General features: G+C 33.9%; 4 protein-coding genes and 1 long non-coding RNA gene across 10 annotated transcripts; 3 read left to right on the top strand and 2 right to left on the bottom strand.

Moving 5' to 3' along the window:
* The first annotated feature begins 549 nt into the window (after positions 1-549).
* On the top strand, positions 550-2525 carry LOC105831748 (protein fuzzy homolog). Of its 2 annotated transcripts, none has more exons than XM_012672120.3 (5): positions 550-687; positions 1105-1418; positions 1494-1691; positions 1814-2013; positions 2090-2525. In XM_012672120.3, the coding sequence occupies exons 2-5, from the start codon at positions 1224-1226 to the stop codon at positions 2463-2465; spliced, it is 969 nt and encodes a 322-aa protein (XP_012527574.1). In that variant the 5' UTR covers positions 550-687; positions 1105-1223; the 3' UTR covers positions 2466-2525. The 2 variants fall into 2 exon arrangements, with proteins under 2 accessions (XP_012527574.1, XP_012527573.1); XM_012672119.1 differs by having other exon boundaries at positions 610-687; positions 1026-1418.
* A 475-nt stretch (positions 2526-3000) lies between these two features.
* Positions 3001-5373, top strand: LOC105831746 (programmed cell death protein 2-like). The gene is made up of 4 exons (XM_012672118.3): positions 3001-3246; positions 3595-4028; positions 4105-4557; positions 4709-5373. The coding sequence occupies exons 1-4, from the start codon at positions 3136-3138 to the stop codon at positions 4971-4973; spliced, it is 1263 nt and encodes a 420-aa protein (XP_012527572.1). The 5' UTR covers positions 3001-3135; the 3' UTR covers positions 4974-5373.
* Positions 5260-9138, bottom strand: LOC105831745 (complex I assembly factor ACAD9, mitochondrial-like). The gene has a single exon (XM_012672117.3). It carries the CDS (start codon positions 7559-7561, stop codon positions 5675-5677), a length of 1887 nt encoding a protein of 628 aa, XP_012527571.1. The 5' UTR covers positions 7562-9138; the 3' UTR covers positions 5260-5674.
* A 409-nt stretch (positions 9139-9547) lies between these two features.
* LOC114254304 lies at positions 9548-13105 on the bottom strand. Of its 5 annotated transcripts, none has more exons than XR_004964234.1 (7): positions 12885-13105; positions 12701-12809; positions 12557-12621; positions 12280-12485; positions 11824-12164; positions 11185-11369; positions 9548-11107 (listed from the first exon to the last, which is right to left on the bottom strand). It is a non-coding gene; the product is annotated as an uncharacterized LOC114254304 (long non-coding RNA). The 5 variants fall into 5 exon arrangements; XR_004964231.1 differs by lacking the exon at positions 12557-12621 and having other exon boundaries at positions 11824-11929; positions 12100-12164; positions 12885-13098; XR_004964233.1 differs by lacking the exon at positions 12557-12621 and having other exon boundaries at positions 11824-11892; positions 12100-12164; positions 12885-13097.
* Positions 13106-13198: 93 nt separating this feature from the next.
* On the top strand, positions 13199-21159 carry LOC105834382. The gene is made up of 10 exons (XM_036290476.1): positions 13199-13767; positions 13948-14017; positions 14186-14239; positions 17116-17624; positions 18032-18116; positions 18266-20044; positions 20318-20427; positions 20502-20600; positions 20791-20910; positions 21017-21159. The coding sequence occupies exons 6-10, from the start codon at positions 19736-19738 to the stop codon at positions 21126-21128; spliced, it is 750 nt and encodes a 249-aa protein (XP_036146369.1). The 5' UTR covers positions 13199-13767; positions 13948-14017; positions 14186-14239; positions 17116-17624; positions 18032-18116; positions 18266-19735; the 3' UTR covers positions 21129-21159.
* Positions 21160-21178: the final 19 nt, after the last annotated feature.

Raw genomic sequence — 21178 nt, forward strand, 5'->3', positions numbered from 1 at the left:
GATTGAAAAAGAAAGCTATCGAAAGGTTATTGAAAGAGATCTAAATTTGTTAAAAACCTTAATAAAATTATTTAAGGAAGACAAGAAAAGAAAGTTTCGAGTTTTGTGTTAAGTAATTAGCAATAAATGTTAAAATTTGTTAAAAATCGTAATTGAAGATGTCAATAAAAAAGAAAAGAATAAAGACGTCTTATTAAATTACCAATTTAAAATAACCTTAATAACTTTCTGAAAAGGAGAGAAAATTAAGCTTTGTGTCAAATACTTGCTCAATATATAATTAAGTAGTTAAAGGCATTCAAGCAAATTTAACCTCAATCCTTTTAAACTATGGAGAAAAAAGTTTAAATCTTTCATAAACAGCTGTCTAGTTGTCAAACTCGACTATGAGTGATGTCATATAAAAGTTCTTCGGATACACACACTAATATATATCTTGTTATATGATTTTTTATAACGAGAGTTTGCCAACTACAAATTTTTCTGCCTTGCAGCTTGCCAGTAAAATAATAATTTTTTAATCATAAGAATCTTTTTCTTTGCATAATTTTAAAACATTCGAGGACACAATAAATATTTCAGTGGCACGATATTCAAATCGGTGCGAGAATGTCGGTGCATATTATGTGTTTGACTTCTTCAGGAGGAATTCCTTTGTTTTCACGCCAAAAGGGAGACAGTGATACGGTACGCATGTAGAGAAAAAATAAATTTTTTAACACTGCAATTTTGATTCAACACTTTTATCAAGTGCAAATTTCTTTTAAAAATTGAGAATATTAATTATAATATTTTTTATAAGTTTTTTTTAAATTCTAGTAATGTAAATTCTTTTTAGACGTGTCAAAGTTATTGCAGGATATTTTAATACTTGTGAAAGTAATGAAAGTTAACCCAGAAATGTTCCAATCCTGTAATATATGCAGAGAAGATGCAACTTGTGCACAGAGTGTTAAATAGAGTTTCAGAAAAGTAAACTTATATTAGAAAAAATATACTTTAGATTTTTTCAAAATTGTTTACAGATGACGTTTTCGAAAATTGCATCCCTCAATGGAGTTCACATGTTCTTAAAATCACAGGACATCACTCTTTTAAACACAGATTTACCGGATGTGACCGTGGCATGGAAGGAATTTGAGCGATGTATCATACTGATAGCGATTGCAAGCGGTGTGACAAAATATGTGCTGGATAAGTTTTTGGACGCCACCTTTGGCGCAATGGTTCTGTTTACTGGCATGGATGAAATAAAAAACTCAAGGAACATAGAGAGACTCAAGAAAGATATGCGTCTCTGCAGTCCTATCATTGATAAATTAATGGACTGCTTGGATACAGGGGACAAGAATTCGACGAAAACCGATATGATTAACATGACAGAGTGCACTCTATCGTCCGAAAATCATTTGCTCCAGGTAATGAAAACATTCTTATATATATACACAAGCAGCACAAAGTTGCATATGATATTTAATAAGCATACATTTTAGACTTGTTTAGAGGGATTTATGGACTGTTTGGACTCGATGTATGGATGCGTTCTAGTACACGGTTGCGTGGCAGCTGCTACAGAGGGCTGGTGGTCGCTCGATCCCGTAGAAAGAAAGTTATTAACAATAGCGATCGCTTCGGAGAGTATTTGTACCACACGAGACATTCCAGTGTTCTTGCCTTGTAAAAGTCCAAATGTAAGTATTTTTAAAGAAAATGTGCATGTACATTATTCGATTACTATAATTAAAAGTAAATTTAAAGGTAGAATAATTATGTATAACTTTAACTGCGTAACTTTACAATGTCTTGTTTTCAGGTAGCCTTCAGATTGGTATCTGTAACTCTAATTAATCATGTGGAAGTTCTGGCGTTATGTGGACCAAATCCAGAATTGACGGAAATCGAGAGATTTGCTATGCAATGTTGGAAAAGCAATATGGACACATTGTGCACCGTTGAGCAATGTTATCCACAAAATTTGCCTACCTTGATCTTTTTAGATAGCGAAATACTCGGGTAATTGAGAGAAAAAAATTATTTATCCGTACTATTTTAGATAATCAATTATCATAACATTTTATGAATATTTTAGATTTCTGTTGGCAAATTACAAGGTAGAAAAATTCGTGCTTGGCAGAAACTCTCAATGTGCGAAAAATCGCGCAACAGGGTCGCACAGATTGGATATTTTGCGGACATTTTATCATCAGGCAGTCGAAATGTTTGCGCTGTCGTCAATCGAACATGAAGAGAGCAACGACGAAAGCACAATAAACGCGAGTGCCTGGAAATTTGTCGGGGCGAAGGAAACGTACTTGTGCTCTGAATATCACAAGTGTCACGCTGTGAAACACGGTGACAATATACTTTGCGTTTTATACACGTCTGTAGTGCCTACTCATACCATGAGACTGATTAGTCAGAAAATACTAAAAATTATATTTAGCGATAAGCAAACGTATTGGTAACTTTCTTTTTAATAATTTTATAATGTATAAAATAAAAAAAAACTATTTTGTATTAATGTATCTTTGTCTTTTTTATCAAAAGAGAGAATGAGACAAACCTTAAAGAAATTTATCTAGAACATTATTTAAATATGTATACTTTTAGTTTCAGCAAAACGTAAATCTATTATTTCTTTTTTTCTTAAAAAAAAGAAATGTTAAATACAAATGTGTAGAAGCAATAATTGAGTATATATCAAAGCTTTGTTAAAAGCTTAAAATGTAAAAATTGCGCTTTCTACACTTGGAATTTCTTTCCTCTTTCTATCTTTATTATTCGAATATATGTCTGTTTCGCTTTAGCTGCAAGAGGTGCAAGGCTGAAACAAGTGGGTGTTTATTATGAATGACACGTGGTTGTGTATTCCGTTCAGGCGGAATGAAAAAACAGCGGCTTCTTCTATGTCTCGCAAGGAAACGAGAATACTCTGGTGTTATCCGACCGCTGCTGGCCGCATCAAAAAAATCGATAACCGAGACGCGCGAGCCGCCGAAGGCGCACGCGTCGAGCGTTACTGATGCGTGTCAGCTGTCCCGGTCGTCGTTAGGTGAAGACGTAAGGAAATATAGGTGGTGTTCCTCGTTCCGTATCCGTGGTCTTCCAATGTAGAGCTACGATCGAATGATTTAAATGGCTTGTGATAATCGTACGAAAGTTTATCTCGGATACGAGGACGAGTACGTCACCGACAAGCACCGTTCCTCGATTAATTTTATGACGAATAAGATCGGTGGGCATCCGGTGAGTAGAAAACGAAAAACTTCGCGGGAATCATCATTCCCCTTCCCCGTCGCGATCCTTAATTTTTTACTAGGTCGACCTGCGGTTACTCGTCAAATATTTAACATTTTACATGATTTAACAAAGCAAGATTTTTTAACACAAATGATACATGAAATATCACACAAGCACCAATGATGTATGAAATATTTTGTAATTAAAAAATATTATTTATTATTCATGTCTCACAATGTTAAATATGATTAAAACTGCCTCGTTAACATTTTAAATGACATTACTTAATGTGGCTACTTTGTTTCACATGTATATAATCATGTGTTTAATAATTAATATGTGCTTGTCCCTCAGAACTGTTATGGCAAGAATATATTATCGTCGCCGCAATGCAGACTCTGTGGTTTATATCAGCTCTTGGCACTCCAGTTGTACGCTCCGTTAGATAATTCAAAGTACCATCGAACACTATACATATTCGCATGTATCAATTCAAATTGCTGGAATCAAAATGAGAGCTGGACATGCTTGAGAATACAACATTTGGAGGATGAAACTAAGACGAGTGCCTCAGACTCTGGAAGCGTTAACGTGCCATCCTCGACAGCTTGGTTGTCAGACGCGGATGACTGGGGTGATAATGTAAATGACAATGCGTCAGAACAAAATGGGAATAACATGTTGGAAAGTGATCCGTTACAATTTCACTTCTCCCTGCATAAAGAAATCGACCAGGACATACGAGAAGAATTGTCCATGTTGCGTGTGGACGATCCAAATGCAAATAGGTTTGTGTGTGTAATTAAAGTCATTTTTATATTAATAACAACCATGTAATCTTTTTCTTTCTCGAACATTTTTCAGTCCTGCCAGTGTGGATTCTCCAGTTAGCGTGGGTGCTGTAGGTCGTTTAGATTCTCCTCAAGCCTCAGCAGAGATCGATGGAGATGAGAGTGAAGTCGTGTGCATTGACACTCCGACGCGACCGCAATGTGATTTAGTTAGTTTACTGCATGAGGTAACGCCATTACCACTGCAAATTACGAATGCAGAAACCAAATATTCGTTCGTTGAAATATTTCTTGCGGTCGACGAGGAGGATTACACCATGGACGTGTCCCAACACGTTCGAGATTTGTTGGTTGAGTATCAGCACAGTAATCCGGACGCATCGACCAAGTTCACGCCGGATTCCGGCAATCCTAAAACTATCGAAACGGACATAGAGAAGTACGAGAAGAGTATTCCTAAGCATGGCGACGAAATGTTCCATAATTTTGTTTGTAGAATACAGAGGAATCCTGGACAGTTGCTACGGTAAAATCTTTAAAACATTATTTTATTTTTTTATATACAAGATATCCCATTTTGTCAATGCGATTTTTTAGATAGTTAAGCACATTGTTAAAATCAGATACCCTGTGTTATGCATAAATAATTCATTTATAAAATTTATTTTATTTTTTAGCTATTCAAGAGACAATTTGGCACCATTGTTGTTATATCCGCTAAGCGGTTGTATAGGTAAATGCCGACACTGCGGCGACGAGATGACCTTCGAACTGCAAGTTTTACCGACGATCATACCGAAATTAATATTGAATCCAAGAAGCGAGCGGATTTTCCAGATCGAGTTCGGCACTGTTTTAATATACACTTGTGTTAGAAGCTGTTGGTCCGCGACTGATTCATATCGGGAAGAGCATGTCGTTGTTCAAGCTGAAAGACTATAGTTGTAAAATATTAATAAGGAAAGTTATATGAGTGAAGCCAAGGTTCTTCCAGTGATATCCTATATAGAATTTCATATTTACGCGTCTAGGACGACTAGTTATGTTACGTCTGTAGAAAAATACCGTCCACCTTCTTCATGTACACATCAAAAGTTCTATGTAGCGAGCGATGGTTGATAATAGTAAAGATGTTACACAGGTATGTATATCTCGAGCTACATTAAGCGACACGTGATTCGCAATTTCAAAAAAGAAAAAGATTAGGTATGTCTGATAGAAGAGAATCTGATTAAGAGCATTTATTTTACTTTCCATCTCGATATTAGTACATAAGTACAGTGTAAGATACAACTGTACAATTGCTACTGACGTATAAATACAGAAATCTCGAAATGGAAAACAATGTGTATTTCTTGTTTTCAAAGTGAGTTCAATAATAAACATTTTCACAGTATATTTACAGTAACTATCTTAATTGTAACATTAAAAAACAGTAATTTTGGATAGTAGAAATAATTTACAGAGATATCAATACAAATATAATTCGAATTATAGATTCGAATTATGTGTGTAATATTGCTATACCTTAAAGTTGTTTATGCAATTTAAATACATCACACATTAAGCAAATGTGCATTTTGTCATACTTTCTACTATACATGCACGTAAAGTATACGCGTACGAAGTAATCCGCTGAATTTTCAGTAGGTTCTATCTAGCGGATGCTCGGCGAAATAATCCTTCTTGCTGTACATAAGTTCGGCGACATTTCTGTTGAACTTGTCGCCGTTATTCCACTCGCCCGATGCGATCTCCTCGGCGAGTAGATGCACCCTGTCTATGGAGAGAATCGCGAAACTATCGGCCAGATTCCGATCGTACTCGTGATTTCTCAAGCCGATGCAATACGCCCGTGAAGCGCGTGAGAGGACGGCGAGCAGCGCGTACGTTCTCGTCGCGATTTCGCCAAGTCGACGTAATTCCATCTGCTGTTCGGATATCCTTATGCCATGGCGTTGCAGCAGTAACAACGAGCTGGCATGTAACCTGGTGACGCATTTCTCCAGTTGTTTGCTACCTGACGCTAGAGACGGATGCAAATGATTGGCGGTTTGAAAGCGCTCCCGGTAGTCTTTGCCAAAGGCCCACTTGAATATGTGCTCTGGAAAATTGAAGGGATTTCGCAGCTTGAATATGTGGTCGTGTAGATTTTTGCCCATATGTTGCAGACCGAGCAGAGCAATGTATGTGTTTGAGTCGAGGCTGCAACTGTCGAACAGAGTGTGCGACAACGCGTCCTCGAAGATTCGTATGTAGGGATTGTCCCTCAGGTAACTCTGAGCTCCGATCAACTGCAGTCCTTCGTAGATACGTTTGACGCACTCGCTGGCGCAGTACACCTCCACCATCGCCTTCTCCAGTGTGCAGTCCTGATTCTCAAATATATCCATTATGCCGGTAGTGTGATACAGCATGCTCTCCATGCCATAGAGAGTGCTCGCCATCTTACCTATCACCTCGCGAACACCCTCGTACTCGTGCATATTTTTGTCTAGGTGTTTCCGTTGCAACACGTGCCTCGTCAATATTCTTGTGAAAACCTTCAACGTACCAACCGCCTGTGAAGCGAGATTTCCGTTTCCTGGAGCGAGCATGTCTACCAGCACGCCTGTTCCCGCTTTTACGTCGCCCAGAAGGTTTTCCCTCGGAACTTTGGTATTCTGAAAGGTAACTGTACAGACAGGACTGTCTTGAAGGCCGATCAGATCCTTAACGTCCTTGCTCGTGACACCGCCAAAATCTCGCTCCACCAAGAACACAGACAGCGGACCATGCTCTCTACTGATCGCACTGGGATGCCCGCAGTGAGAGAAGACGAGGAACAGATTGGCGTCGTGGCCGTTGACCACGAATGTCTTCTCACCGTTCAGTATCCAATGCGTGCCACAGTCCGACTCCATGGCCACGCTGTTGATGTTAAGTGTGTTTATTCCGCTCTGGGGTTCAGTGTAGCACACCGTGGGTACGAGCTCGCCGGTCGCTATCCGCGGCAGATACTTGGCCTTCTGCTTGTCTGTGGCCAGCGCGGAGATGATACGGACGGGTATAATGTGATTTTTGACGATGTAGCATCCGAGCCATGGAAAGCAGCTGAGCACCTCCACCAGCCTGGCTGTCTCCGTGTGATTTAGGCTCAGGCCGAGATGCTGCGCGTCCACACACGCCCGAAAGACGCCCAGTTCTCTCAGGTGAGCCAGGATGTCCTCCTTCCGGACATTTTCCATGTCATCTAGACACTCCGACATGTACTTCTCGATCGGCCGGAACCATTCGAAGAAACGTGAATGCCTGTCCTTGGTCTGCGGCTCGGGATAATACAGGAACTCGTAATCGAACGTGGAAAGGAAGAGATTTTTGACGAACGGCTTCCGTTGCGGCTGCCGCTTGATAGGTGCCGGCAGTCGCGTTTCGAGGTTAATCGTGTCCAAAGCATGACTGACCCGTTGGCTTTGCGAGTGCCGGACGGGTATACACACGCACGAAGTGTACCACAGTTGCCGTCTGCACAGAAATCGACGTGCCAGCATTGTTCTCGCGTCTCGGGAATAATCTATTTACAACTCCCTCTCAAAACGCGGAGAATGTATGCACTGGTATACATACCACAACATACCACCGCGGATTACATTGAGGTTATTCGCCTCGGCGAGTTTGATTGGCTGCGCTGCTTCGCCAGCTGATATGCCTGATGCATCTTAAATACTGCTGTATACATAAACTATCTAATAATGCGTAAGCATTTTATAAGCGATAAAAAATACAATATATATATTCTTAAATAAAATAATAATATTTGTGTGAGATATTATCAATGCATATTTTTTCGATTAAGATTTTTTTTGCACTAAGTAGCTTTGTGTATACAGTAGTTATATTATATTCGCATCCGTAAAGTGTTGATTTTACGGATGCATTTCCGTTTCGCGCATGATGCGCATGGTGCATCGTTCATCCTTGTTATTTGTCAAACGAGGATAAATAATGTCTTATGCGCATCATACGTGAAACAGAACACATCTTAGATCAGACGGCAAACTCATTGGCCGATACCGCGAGACGTGGCTACGTTGACTCTCCTATAGCCACCTAAAAAAAAAGAACGAAAAAAAACGAATTGATTAATCGACAGAATGAAGTTAAATAATAAATAAAAGTGCAAATTATGAGAGATGCATATTATGCATGTTATACATATTATGTAAGATGTCTTACTATATAAGTTATTGTTAACAACATAATTCGCCTGACATTCCTATAGTTTCCTACTGCTCAACCAAAATCACTCCTCAAATTTTCTTGCTTAGCTTGCGTCTGTTTTTCCTACACCCATTTTTTTTATGCAACTACTCCCACGAAGTCTCTTCCTAATGTTAACAGCAAATCCAATTCTTCAAATATTTCAAAAATCAAATTCTTTGTTTTCCATTTGACATTTAGAAAATGTTCACTTTAAGTATTGTTACCCTGCAGATAACCAAGTGTGATGTAGCATTTTGAGCAAACTATAATTAACCACATGGCATGTGTTAATTGTTATAGCTATTGTTAAAAGATGCAGAGCTTACTGGAATGCACATATTTAATGTGTATTCCAATCGATGCCTTTCGATGGATGATATATGCGAATAGAAATAAAATTATAGCAATATTGTATTATTCTTTGATTCCTTTTTGTAAGAAATCATCAACGTTTACTTATATAAATTCAAAGAATATAATAAAACATAATGATACAAGTCTAATTCAAAATTGTCTGAATTGCTTTTTAAAATTTCTCATAATGGTAATCGTCTGTCACCTTTTTTCAGTTATCTTTTCATTTTCCTCGAATGCCTTTTTTTGGTAGTGTATTCTTTCTTCTTGCCAGATTCCTGCTGCGACTTTTGAAAATCTGAGTCTTCTATACAATAAATTTCACTCACAATTTTATATCTAACATGAAGAAGTTAAATGTATAAAAACAACGAATGCGTAGTTAGTAAATGTTAATGTAGTTAATAAATTTTTGATAACTTCGAAATACTATAATGTGTATTTCATGTTTTAACAGTATTCCCTAACCTAAAAATTTATTGCAATTAATTACTAATCACAGGGTAATTCAACGAGAGACCTGACATTTCTGAATAAGTAACTGAATAAGTAACTATATTAAACTAAATTATGCAATTTATAGTTTAGATAAAATTTATTCCTTAAATATATTCAAAGATAATATATTTAAATATCTTATTGAATTACTTTTTATAGATCATACAAAAGTACTACAATTGTTAATAAAAAGCAAAACACATAATGCATAATTACGCAAAAATTGCATATATGTACAAGATGTTTGGCAGGACTCTAAATTTCACTCTTTAAATGTTCTTCCATCTATTGCTGAATACCTCTTAAATTACATATATATAAAGTCGTTTTTTCTGAACAGGATATCAATCCCACATTATACATGGCAATAAAACTCAATGCAGAAATAGAAAGGATTGTAATGACTTCAGAAATACGTTTAATTTTTTTAAAAATTATATTTTGATTAGCATTGAATAATTTGATTAACGTAAAAAAATATAATTCATCTCATTGTTTCAGTGCTTAAAAATAAGAAAACATTTGCTGCGATTTTGAGAGACGTTACTTTGATGCAAGACTCTTACAATAGTTTTATTGAGTAAGTTGCATCAAAATATAGGAAGAAAATGTAGTCTGGTCTCTATTGGCGCTCATGATTTGGATACAATTAAAAGTCCATTTCTATATGATGCTCTAGACCACCATTAAAAATATGGTTCAAACCACTTAATCAAGATAAAGTATATACAGGAGAAGAAATTATGCAGTAATATGCAGTAAGTTTCTTTCTCCTTATGTTTGTAAATTCTGTAAATAATTGCAATGTAATCAAACGGTCTCCTTTTTAACTCATCACTCTGGAAGACCAAAGATCTGTCTCATGCAAATGAACTTAAAATCTGTGTACAGAATCAAATTCACAATTTATCATTTAAGAGTTTGTTGCTTTCACAGCCATACATTGAGATACCAATTAATGTAAATAATTCTAATTTCTGTAGATAATGATTTATATATATTCATGTCTAACTACGTTTACAGACACATGTGCAACTTAAACAATATTTACCTTATCATAAAAGGCAGTCCTATTTATCCTATTATAATAGTAATGGAGTTATTTTATCTCTGTCTTCTATCGTTAATGGAGATCATTCAAAGATCACACTTAATACAAAAAAAATTTTTATCAAGTGCATAATAACTGATCTTACAAAGGTACGTGCATTTACATTGTTTAATTTTAATCTATATATTTATTTGCAAAAAATACATAAAATAGGTGCTTTAAAAATAAGATGCTATAATTAATATATAAAATATATACATTATATATTATAAATTATTACAAATTATAAATAACCTGTAGGCAAAGATAGCGATGGATATTCTAGTTTGTGCATTCAGTCAGTATTGCAAGACCAAGTATACAGTTGAAATTGTAGAAGTGGTATATCCTGATAATTAAACTTTCAATTATCCAGAATTAAAGTATCGAAGAACGGAAGAAATCAGTTGCAATAAAGCGATTAATTACATTTGTATTGAGTAGGTGATCGCACCTTTTCCATCATGCATGTAGAATAATGATTACGAGATGACAGCTGCTGCTACTAACAAGGAACGAGAAATCTCAACACTTACGGTTGCAAAGTGACAACATTTAAAAGGTGAAACAAATTCTGCAATTATATTCAGCCTTTCCATAATTGACGTACGTTACAATATACACTTAATCTTACTACTTATTTTAATGATACAGCTAGATCAGGCGAATAAGAAAATAACATAAGGTGAGAAGTCACTTTCTTCATCTGACAGTATCTCTTGATAGTCTATTAGTTTGTTTAATCGCTGATTTTGACAAGTATGAATTACTACGTGGTTCGTTATCACGAATCACTTGAAAGAGGAGAAAGAAAAATCGAATACTTGGTATTATAGGCCATATTAGTCTTGTTCTTCATCGTTTTAATTGAAAAGAATGTGACGATTTTGTGCTGAAAAAAAATTACGTTAACAATTTTATGTAATTTAATAAAATAATAAAAAAGAAATTAAACAAAAAATTTATTACCTTAATCTTCGCTCAGAATATTTTCATTATCAAAAATTTCGGAAAAAACTGCCTCTACCTCTTCCTCCCTTTCCTTCATGTCCGTTAAACGCTGTTTAGATGCCGTTTCGTTATCGCTTGTTGCATAATTTATTGTACTTTGGATGTTTGAATAACTCAGTCGGGTGTTATTTTCTTCCCTCGAGCTACGACAAGATTCAGCTTGTTCAAAAATACTCTATAATTCATTAATGCTATTGAAGATTCAATTAAAAAATATTTTTTAAATATTCAATAGATTTCTTTTGAATTTTTAAATAGACATTTGGTAATTATAGATTCTTACAGTACTAATATGTAAAAAGGATACCTTAAAAACCTTAATGGTACAATCATAAATATGTATATCTCGTATACAATCAATGTCTCATATATTTAAAGTAATTTAAAAAATGTAAAAATTCATAAACATACACTTTTAAGTTTTTAGAACAAATATACGTTTTTGAAAAAAAAACGTATAATTATATTTATAATTTATAATAATAATTTAATTATCAAAGTTTATATCATATGACTGTATCGTAATTAATAAATATTTTAAATACTAGTGCAAAATATTTATAAAAAGAAATCTAAGTCCACAATAATATTACTAACTCTGTAAGATTTTTAATCTCTCATTTTAGCAATTTGGAGCTAAAAGATAGTCTTTTGCGAATCATACATCTGGAAACAGAATTTTGCTGCCTCAGTGTTCTGTATACTGCAAAAAATGTAGACAACATAAAGAGAACAAAAATAAAGACAGGTAATCTTTATGCACATCACTGTATTAGTAGGGCGGAATATAAGAGAATAATCACATTAAAAAATCCCATAGAAATAAAAGCTCTATAAAAGTGAAAATTCAAAGCTAAAAACAAGACAATTTACCTTTGTCATATCCTGTGTGCTACCTATTGAGTAATATTGTGGCTACCGGTCTTCTTTCTAGCTACCTAAAAAAAGTTGAGGAAAAAAAAGCAAAATAATTGATAAAAAAAAAGTTAAAAAATAAATAAAAATGCAACTTATGAGAGATGCATATTATACATATTAGGTAAGATGTCTTACTAAATGATTGTTAACACAGTAATTCGCCCGACATTCTTGCTGCTAGACCAAATCACTCCTTAAATTTTCTCGCTTAACTTGCATCTAGTACTGCGTGCAATGCTGTTTCCTCTGGCAAGCAATACAATCCTTTATCATTATTCGTACTATTCACTGCATCATTATTTTTACTCTTGGGCCTCGACAATTCTTCTACATAATTAACCCTGTAATTAGAAATAATTACATAAAAATGTGAGACATATAAATGCAACGATTAATAATTCCAGTAAAATACATTCTCTTATGGCTGATTAAATGTTCATCATATTTTCCTCCGGTTTTCATATTAAAGGGATCCGACTAAATTAACATAGACCTCGCGTTACTTCTCCGATCTATCGTGAATTTCACTTTTATTACATGTACATATATGTCTTACCCACAACACATCAGATACAACGCTTTCTCCGAGCGCCAAACCAACAATATCGACGCCAGCTGGTCTCTCACAGAATTTCTGAATAATCTTTGTTTCTTCGACTTTCTACCTGAAATAAGTTTCCTCTTAATCTAAGTTCTATGCTACACAATTAATTAAAAACAGAATAATGTGGAATCCTAACTTGAACATTTTCTCTCCCTCGCTCAAACCGAGAAGCTTCGCGTTTCCTTAAAGGTTTCATCTTCTTCTTTTTACACTGGATATTATGCGTTTCGTCGTCTTCGCATCCCATTCTTTCTTAATTAATTAAACCTGCTATATTGAACTAACTCCTTCTAAGTAAAATCAAAACAGGGGAGTATTTTCAAGGTTAGTTTCGTCCGAAGGTTAGTTCCGTCGCGACGGAATCAATGTTTCCAAAACCGACTGGAAAAATTATTGTAAATAAAAAAAACCATATTTTTCTGTTACTTTATATAAATTTAATGTATAAATAAAATAATTTATTTAATAATATAATATTTAATGATAATTGTTTTCGTAATATATATATCGAATCTATCGAATCAATTATCGATCGATGTGGGAGATCGATTTGACTCATATTTTAATTTACGCATATTTTTTATTTTTATGTAAAAGTAATTACAATTTGTGAAACATGAATTAATAATAATTAGCTTTAGTGTGAAAAACGCAAAGTTCAAAACGGTATATATCGAAGAAGCACTCATCTTAACGCGTGAAGTTAGCGCTAGAGATGATCATCTCTGACTCGAGCCAACTTAACACAGTTCTCTGTTTTAGGGGTTTACATGCCTTCCGGAACGGAACGGGACGCTGGGTTCACTTTCTTTCCGGAACGGAATGGGACGCGGAACACATCAGCTCCCGATCGAATCTTTTTCACAAATCATATAATCGGTAAATATGACGCATATTTAGCTTGTACTGCGTTTCATTCGAACGCGTATTACTCGTAGCGTAAATCGCGACGTGTGGAACGGTCGGGCAATTCTAACATGCGACAATAATTCCGTGCCAAAGTCGATCGCGCGGGAAAGGTACCCCCTTCGCCATATTAACAGCGTTCTCTCTTTATTTCACTCGCGGAATCCGTGACAATCAGTAGCAATCCCGAGGCGTATCGGCTCCGCGACGTGTAATTGCCGCGCGAAGTTAATCCGCACGATAAATGAAACTGCCTCAGGTCATTCTAAATCATATTTACCTGTCATTTTCAGAACGCAACGAATGTGGAACGACACGCCGCCGCAAGTGCTACAACAAGTGCTATCGCCAAGTATTTAATCGGTAAGTCTTATTAGGTTAAATTTGTGTGGCAAATCGCTGGAACGCGTATACATCCATACTCGTTCAAACGCAGATCTCGATATGTTAATCATGGTCCACGAAGTTGACTGTGGGCAGGAAAGAAACTTCTATCGCCATTCTTAATTGCATTTTTTTTCTCATTTTCAGAACGCGACAGAGGTGGAATGACCCGGCGCTGTATAGAATCGCAGATCATAACTGGTAAGCGTAACGTACACATCTCAGTAAGCAAAAAATAATTTAAGATTTTGTAAATCATAAACTAATACTAAGATTTTATTTAATTATAACTCTATCGTAGTTTATTATAACATTAAAATAACATTAATATATAGCAAATTTGTTAATTCTTTTTATGAATTGTGATAATGATTTATTTGATGTTTTCAATCATCATTTTAATTTTATACATACAGCTTTCAAATAGAAAACAACTAAATTTATCCAGTGAATCAAATTTTGTTACATCTTCTGTTAAATGAATGAGATTATGAACATTATGATTTATAAATTCTTATTTATATAAGTCACCAAGTTCTTTTACAAAATATTATAATAATTTATTTGCCTAAATACATTTTGTTACTAAATCGTTACATATTACTATCCGAATTGCGCAATGTAAAGATAGAAAATGCAAATAATAATGTTTTTAAAAATATGGTTTTATCATGCATGGATCATAATGTATCAAAAAGTTCTAAATTTAACGGCTTTCCATCTCATATTTTGTTATTAGTCTAGATTTTCTTGCAAACTTACAACGAGTTGATTTACATATTAATTTCAGTTTTTATTAATTGCATTAATATTTTTTTTATTAGACGAGTTTTGTAAATGCCTTTAATACAAAAACTTAACAAACATTTCATAATTTCTAATAGCCAAAATGCATATAGTCTAAAAAAACATTTGTGACAAGTCCAATTTTTAAATCACATAAAATATACTTTTTTGGGATAATCTTCATTAGTCTGTAAATAAAATTCATTTATTCGTAGTTTTGACTTTAATTCTGAGAGAGTCATTCCATTGTAAATAGACTTCGGGCCAATATTTAATACAGCTATGATAAGAGTTAAAAATTTTACACACATAAAGGCAACGCAAAGAATCTTACTAATGTTTACTTTTAAAACTCGATTATTTAAGTGCAAACTTTTTGTTTAAAAACTTTTCATTTTTTAAATAAATTTTTCTAAAAAAACATTTCTGTTTTTTATATAAACTATTAAGCTTATTATATCCATGATAAACAGCAATTAGGAATGGCCTGAGTTGTTATAATTCATCAATTTTAATTAAAATAAACCAAAATTGACAGCCACTAATTTTCGTCAGAAAAAATCCGTAGGAAAAAATTATTAAAAATCGTTGCACAAAAAATTGCATATTTTTGGACACAAATTTCTGCAGTTTTTAGAGAATTTTGTACAAAGTTGTCGCCTTCAAAATAATTCTGCAAAAAATTTTGCAGGATTTTACATAATTTTTTTAGAATGCATTCATTTTTTAAAAATGAATTTTTACAATACTTTGACAAGGGAACCTCGCGAGAACCCGAAAATTCTTTTTTTAATGAAACTTATAAGAAAAAAAAATTATAAAAAAAATTTTTTTTAATAAATGGTATAGTTAAATAAAGGTATTTATATTGTAAAACTTTTGTATGAAACATTTTTTATATTTTGTTTAATTTGCGAAATATATCGAAAAACCGCAAAAATCGTTTCAACTTTGAAGGGTGGTTTTACCCCTTCAAACCGTTTTGGGCACCAACTAAAAATTTCTAAATTCATGTATTCACCCTCTCTAAATTTATGCCAAGTTTCATTAAAATCTGAATTTTTGAGTTTGCGAGGTTCCCTTGTTAAATATCGGTACTCAGGAGCATTTATAAAATTTCTTCCTTTTTCTAAACTATTGGCAATAATTATTGCAAAAAACTAATACCTCAATCAGGGCTGGCCATTCTAATTGAGGTATTATTTTTTGCAAAAGCTGTAAATTAATTATTGGGGAAATAATACATACCTTAGCCAGGACTGACCATCCTGGTTGAGGAATTATTTCTCGCAATAAACTATTTACAGTATTGCAAAAAATAGTATCTCAGTCAGGACTGGTTATCCTGACTAAGAAATTATTTCTAGCAATAAATTATTCGCAGTAATTCGGGAAAGGGGTTAACCTTATAGCTGCATCACAACACCGAGCTAATTCAGTGCATCATAGTATTTAGCTAATAACTGTTTTAAAACTTATTAATCGGCGCGAATTATATATGCTACAAATTAAGTTTACAGAAAAATTATTATTTGGCACCAAGATTCTCTTGTTGTAGACCAAAATAAAGCAATAATGTAATTTAAGAAAAGTATATATTTTTACATGTAAAGAAATTTCATTAAAACTTAAATATATAAATAAGATAAAATTATCGTATTAATTTAAATAAAAATTATTTAAGTGTTCTCTTTGAATCTCACATCGCTATTTCTGAACATTTACATGAAATACGTTTGAGAATAAACATAATAAGTAATAACGAATCAAGATTGAGATGAAAAGTTTATGAGATTTAAAATCATATACAGCAGTATTAGACAAAATTTAATTAATTGTTTAATTAATAATTACAATTAAATATTACAAATTGAGCGACTAATAATTAGGGGTAATTAAAAATAATCAGCGATTAATTGAGGACGTCTCTGCCTTAAATTTTCAATTTTTCATATTGTAATCGTGATTGATTATTCGTCTGAGTTAGTCTGTAAATGTTATAGTTAAATTTTCTCTTTAGCCTCTTCCTGGTTGCAAGAGGCATTGCGTTTTATTGAACTTAATGCGTTCAAATTCCTTAACTTTATATTTTTATTGCCATTTTATTTTGATTTGCCATTGGGGCGTTACGAGGCAGTAAGCATTATATGCTCCAGCGTATGGCGCAAAATTTAAAGGGCGCAAAATTTGGACATATGTGGACATACGTGGACATGTTTTCATATGTGGACATATTGTATATATATAATTACATATATTTTTATGTAAAAAATTGTTTGTTTAAATTATAGTGTCAAGGATGAAAAAAAAAGAGTCAACGATGGATACGAGTGATGAAGCCGAGTGTTTCGATCGAATAGTCTCGTCGCCGATTAAAATAAAAATCAACGAACCGCAGCCGGTTCGTCGCGTCGTGCGTTTGCTTCGGGAGTGCCGTTCATGTAAATGGACTAAAAAGGCTTTTCTCATAATTCTCACGATACAACTCGATTAAGTAATACCGTTCATTATTCTCAGCATATAAGTTAAAATTAAACTCACGAAACTCCCTTTGAACTTGAAGTCGTATCATGGGTTTTATAGATTAGTCTAATTAGTTCCACGTGCGTTTGCTTCGGGAATGTCGACCGATTTAGTTAAAAACGAATCGTACCCGGTTCGTCGCGTCGCGCGTTTGCTTCGGAATTGCCGACCGATTTAAATGAAAACGATGTATGTTATTCGCGAGTGTCCAGTGCAACAAGAGGAGGAGACGCAAGCCTGGGAAAGGCATCGTGTCATTCCGCAGAGAAACCTTGGAGTGAGTATGACTTATTATTTGTATAAAATTAATAGTTTTTTTCATTCGATTTCACTAGATAAATTACAACATTATAGATAGAATCACGTAAAATTTTATACAAATTTAATTTTATGAAACCTTTTTCTTTCGAAAAATATTAATTATATGATGATTACATTAATAATTGAAAGAATAATAAATTTTATATGTAACAATCATCTTTTATTTTATATTAGCAATCGTGAGCTCTATTTTAATTTCAATCTATATGTATGTTAAAGTATTTTACAAAATTATTCTATCAATTAATTATTGTATTTACTTAATGAGCTCAAGTACAGGGCTGCATGCCCTGAATTATTTTTTACAATATTAATTGTTTCTTCTGTCCTGTTTTAATTGGACTTTGCGTTTGTTTGTTACAGAATCACCGTAGATAGTGTTCAGTTGTGCAACGAGAGGAGGAGGAGGTCCAGGAAGGGCATCGGGCATCAGCGGAGCAACCTCGGGGTAAATATTTTTTATTTGCACAAATGATTTTTATTATTTATTAATTTTAATATTTAATATAATATTTAATATATGAATTATAAAACTTTTAAAAATATTTATTATTTTAAGCACTGTTTTAATTTGAATCTTATATTTATGTGTTACAGTATCATCGCAGCTTCGTGGCCGAATAACTCCGCTCGTTGCGCATCGGATCGGTGAGTGACGATTTTTATATTATGGAACAACGAATTTATGAAATTTATATTAAATGTCTCTTTATGTAATATGTATTATAAATAGTGCAGACAATTTATAGATTCGTTGTTCCAAATGTTTTTTGTTTGCATTTTTTATTAAAACGTGTATAAGTGTATACACGTTTTAATAGTGTACTTTTACAAATGTATTTCGTCATTACTTATCTGGCTGTCATGCAGCTAGAATGGATTTGGCCAGGATCAACGAAAGGTGAGTCCAATCTGGCCGGAAGAAAGAAAAAGAAATATTAAAAATTGGGTGTCAAAAATTAACGTAAGTAGGTAGGTAGGGATACGGGTAGGTAGGAATAGGTAAACGAATAAATGGAAATACGGGTAGGCAGGAAAATAAGTCTAGGGCTGTAGGGCTCGCAAATGTGATATTTACCGCCTGTTTCAGAATTTTCTCATTATCGACACGTTATAGGAAAGAGGAGGTTTTAGTGGGTAGGCGGCGGTGAGGCTTTTCGTCCGACGTGCCTTCCGTTGAATCCCACACTCCCCTGGTCTTTCGGGGAGTCTTTTGAAGATTTCCTCCTCTATAAAAAAAAAGGGGGCAGGCAGATACACACATAAGAAGTATGTACAAGTAAGCGGGAACAAGGAGAAATAATTTGATAGTTAAAATTATTAGACGGAATATTGACAATAATATGTAGACCGCAAGTTTAGTAATAATAAATATAATTAAATTTTTTATGTATAATTTTTTAAATCTGCGTTATAATATATAAACCATGTAATAATAATTGTACAAACGGAAAGCGCGCATAATTGATTTGAAAATGCGAATACGATAGGTAGAAATACTATTGGAATTTGCCTATTTATAGCTATATATAGATATACATAGGAAATTTCGATTGGAATATATTTTAGGATTTGTTTGTATTTGTATTATTATATCATCCGGGTAGCGGGTAGGAACTCCTTATGGACAGTCCTATCAGGGGAATTGAATCAACCCCTGCCCACCGCAGATTCCAGGGGCTCCCTGGTCAACAAAATATACGAAGGTGTCAATTCAGCCTTTAGAAGAAAATATAAAATTATCAAGACTACTTATTGAAATAATTTTATACAATATTTTCTCAGTTAATAATAAAATTCTCAGTAAAATTCTGAGTTTAATAAGATAAAAATTTTTAATTTTTGGTTCATATTATAAATTTCCAAAAATATATCTTTAAATGTTTTCGTACTTCATCTGTTCTCAGAATTTTCTTGATATGGCAACGTATCAGAAACTAATTTTAAAATTGTTAATTACTAAATTACATACTTACGTTTCCTTGCTTTATTATCAAGTTTATAGCGCGTTTAATCGTTCGTTCCAAGTCCTCGTTCTCTACAAGACGAAATGACGGAGTCGGAGCAATGTCATTGACGCTGTTAATCCTGCTGTCATTTGTATTTGCTTCAAATGGCTGTAGTTTCAGCAAACGTGTCAAAACGCGCATTCAGTGTAAAGAAGATGAACGTAGCTGTGTCACCGCCGTCCGCTACAATCCTCTAACGGACTCGAATATTACTGTCGATCCCCATTGCGATTGTAGATCATCCGATTTTGGGGTGGTGCGGATGATCCCGTACGGGACTTGTGTCACAAATGCATGCGGCGTGACGCATGTGGATCTATCTTCCGCTTGTGTCAGATGCGGCATGTGTGTCGCCGTTGCCGAGGAGGTTTGCAGAATTTCAAATTTAATTTTTAATTTAAATGTTTAATTTTTTATGTAAGATAGAAATTTGTAAGTTCAAAATTGGATAGAAAATTAAGTGATAGTTTTGTTTATAAATCATTATTATTGTTTTATCCTGCCAATTCCAATTTATGATAATTATAAGATGTAAAATTAATATTTTGTAGTTTGAGAAATATGTGTAACAAAATTATCATTAATATATTGAACGTATAAATTTATAATTTTTCTCAAAATATTTTTGTCCTTTTTTTAGATTAATCAAACTTTGCTGGAAATTCACGACATAATGGCACCTGATGACTGGTTAAACGAAACGGAAACAGTGCTTCTTCTGAGAACCATTTGCGATCATTCTTTTCGACAGTAAATGTTCCTTTTCTTCGTCGCGTTAGTATTTTGCATAATGCGCTTTCTCACTACAATCGTGATTCTTCTAGCTATAGTTTACGAGAAATCGATGGCAAAAGATTTATTTCCGACCCGTTACCAGGCGACAAGCTCGTCACTTCGTCCGCTGATGGATTATGGGAGAAAAAGTGAGATCTTTATAGAAAAGCTTACGTTATATTTAGCCATAAAAAATAGCAAAAAAAATAAATTTTTATGTAAGATAAAAAATTGAAACTGAATTGAAACCCATACGTGATTTCGCACGTATTTATAAATTATTATTGCTTTATTTTATGAATCTTATGAATTTAATAATCAATTATAAATACCTCGTAGCTTGAGAAATATGTGTCATAACTATCTCAATGAGATACAAGAATTACAGTTGTACAAAAATTGGAAGGAGTGGTGCGAGGACGACGAGCACATTCCTAATCTGGAAAATACTCTTTGCAGGTATATAACTTTCAATTCAACGCTTATCTTTTCATCCTTTATCTGTTTCTGGCTTATGTCAAATTTAATTGTGTAATATGAAGAAAAGTATTTGTATTTGCCGCAGAAACGAGATTAGCAGTCTACGAGATTGTAGAGGTATAGACAATGTATACAGACGACAAGTACCTACAAAGATTTCCGGCACTCGTGTGAAATTTCTAGCCGAATACGTATAATAATTTTAGATCAATTATATTATGTATTTTTTATTATATAAAAAATATTT

Source organism: Monomorium pharaonis, chromosome 8 (genome assembly GCF_013373865.1).
Source record: "Monomorium pharaonis isolate MP-MQ-018 chromosome 8, ASM1337386v2, whole genome shotgun sequence".
In the NCBI taxonomy this organism is placed as follows: domain Eukaryota; kingdom Metazoa; phylum Arthropoda; class Insecta; order Hymenoptera; family Formicidae; genus Monomorium; species Monomorium pharaonis.

Bases quoted from the DNA above. Each gene is read 5' to 3' on its own strand.
- LOC105831745 (XM_012672117.3), bottom strand. From the start codon at position 7,561: ATGCTGGCACGTCGATTTCTGTGCAGACGGCAACTGTGGTACACTTCG.
- LOC105831746 (XM_012672118.3), top strand. From the start codon at position 3,136: ATGGCTTGTGATAATCGTACGAAAGTTTATCTCGGATACGAGGACGAG. The intron at 3,247-3,594 runs GTGAGTAGAAAA...CTTGTCCCTCAG, and splicing joins ATAAGATCGGTGGGCATCCG to AACTGTTATGGCAAGAATAT. The intron at 4,029-4,104 runs GTTTGTGTGTGT...AACATTTTTCAG, and splicing joins GACGATCCAAATGCAAATAG to TCCTGCCAGTGTGGATTCTC.
- LOC105831748 (XM_012672119.1), top strand. From the start codon at position 610: ATGTCGGTGCATATTATGTGTTTGACTTCTTCAGGAGGAATTCCTTTG. The intron at 688-1,025 runs GTACGCATGTAG...AATTGTTTACAG, and splicing joins AAAAGGGAGACAGTGATACG to ATGACGTTTTCGAAAATTGC. The intron at 1,692-1,813 runs GTAAGTATTTTT...TCTTGTTTTCAG, and splicing joins TGCCTTGTAAAAGTCCAAAT to GTAGCCTTCAGATTGGTATC.
- LOC105834382 (XM_036290476.1), top strand. From the start codon at position 19,736: ATGTCATTGACGCTGTTAATCCTGCTGTCATTTGTATTTGCTTCAAAT. The intron at 20,428-20,501 runs GTAAATGTTCCT...TGATTCTTCTAG, and splicing joins TGCGATCATTCTTTTCGACA to CTATAGTTTACGAGAAATCG. The intron at 20,911-21,016 runs GTATATAACTTT...TATTTGCCGCAG, and splicing joins CTGGAAAATACTCTTTGCAG to AAACGAGATTAGCAGTCTAC.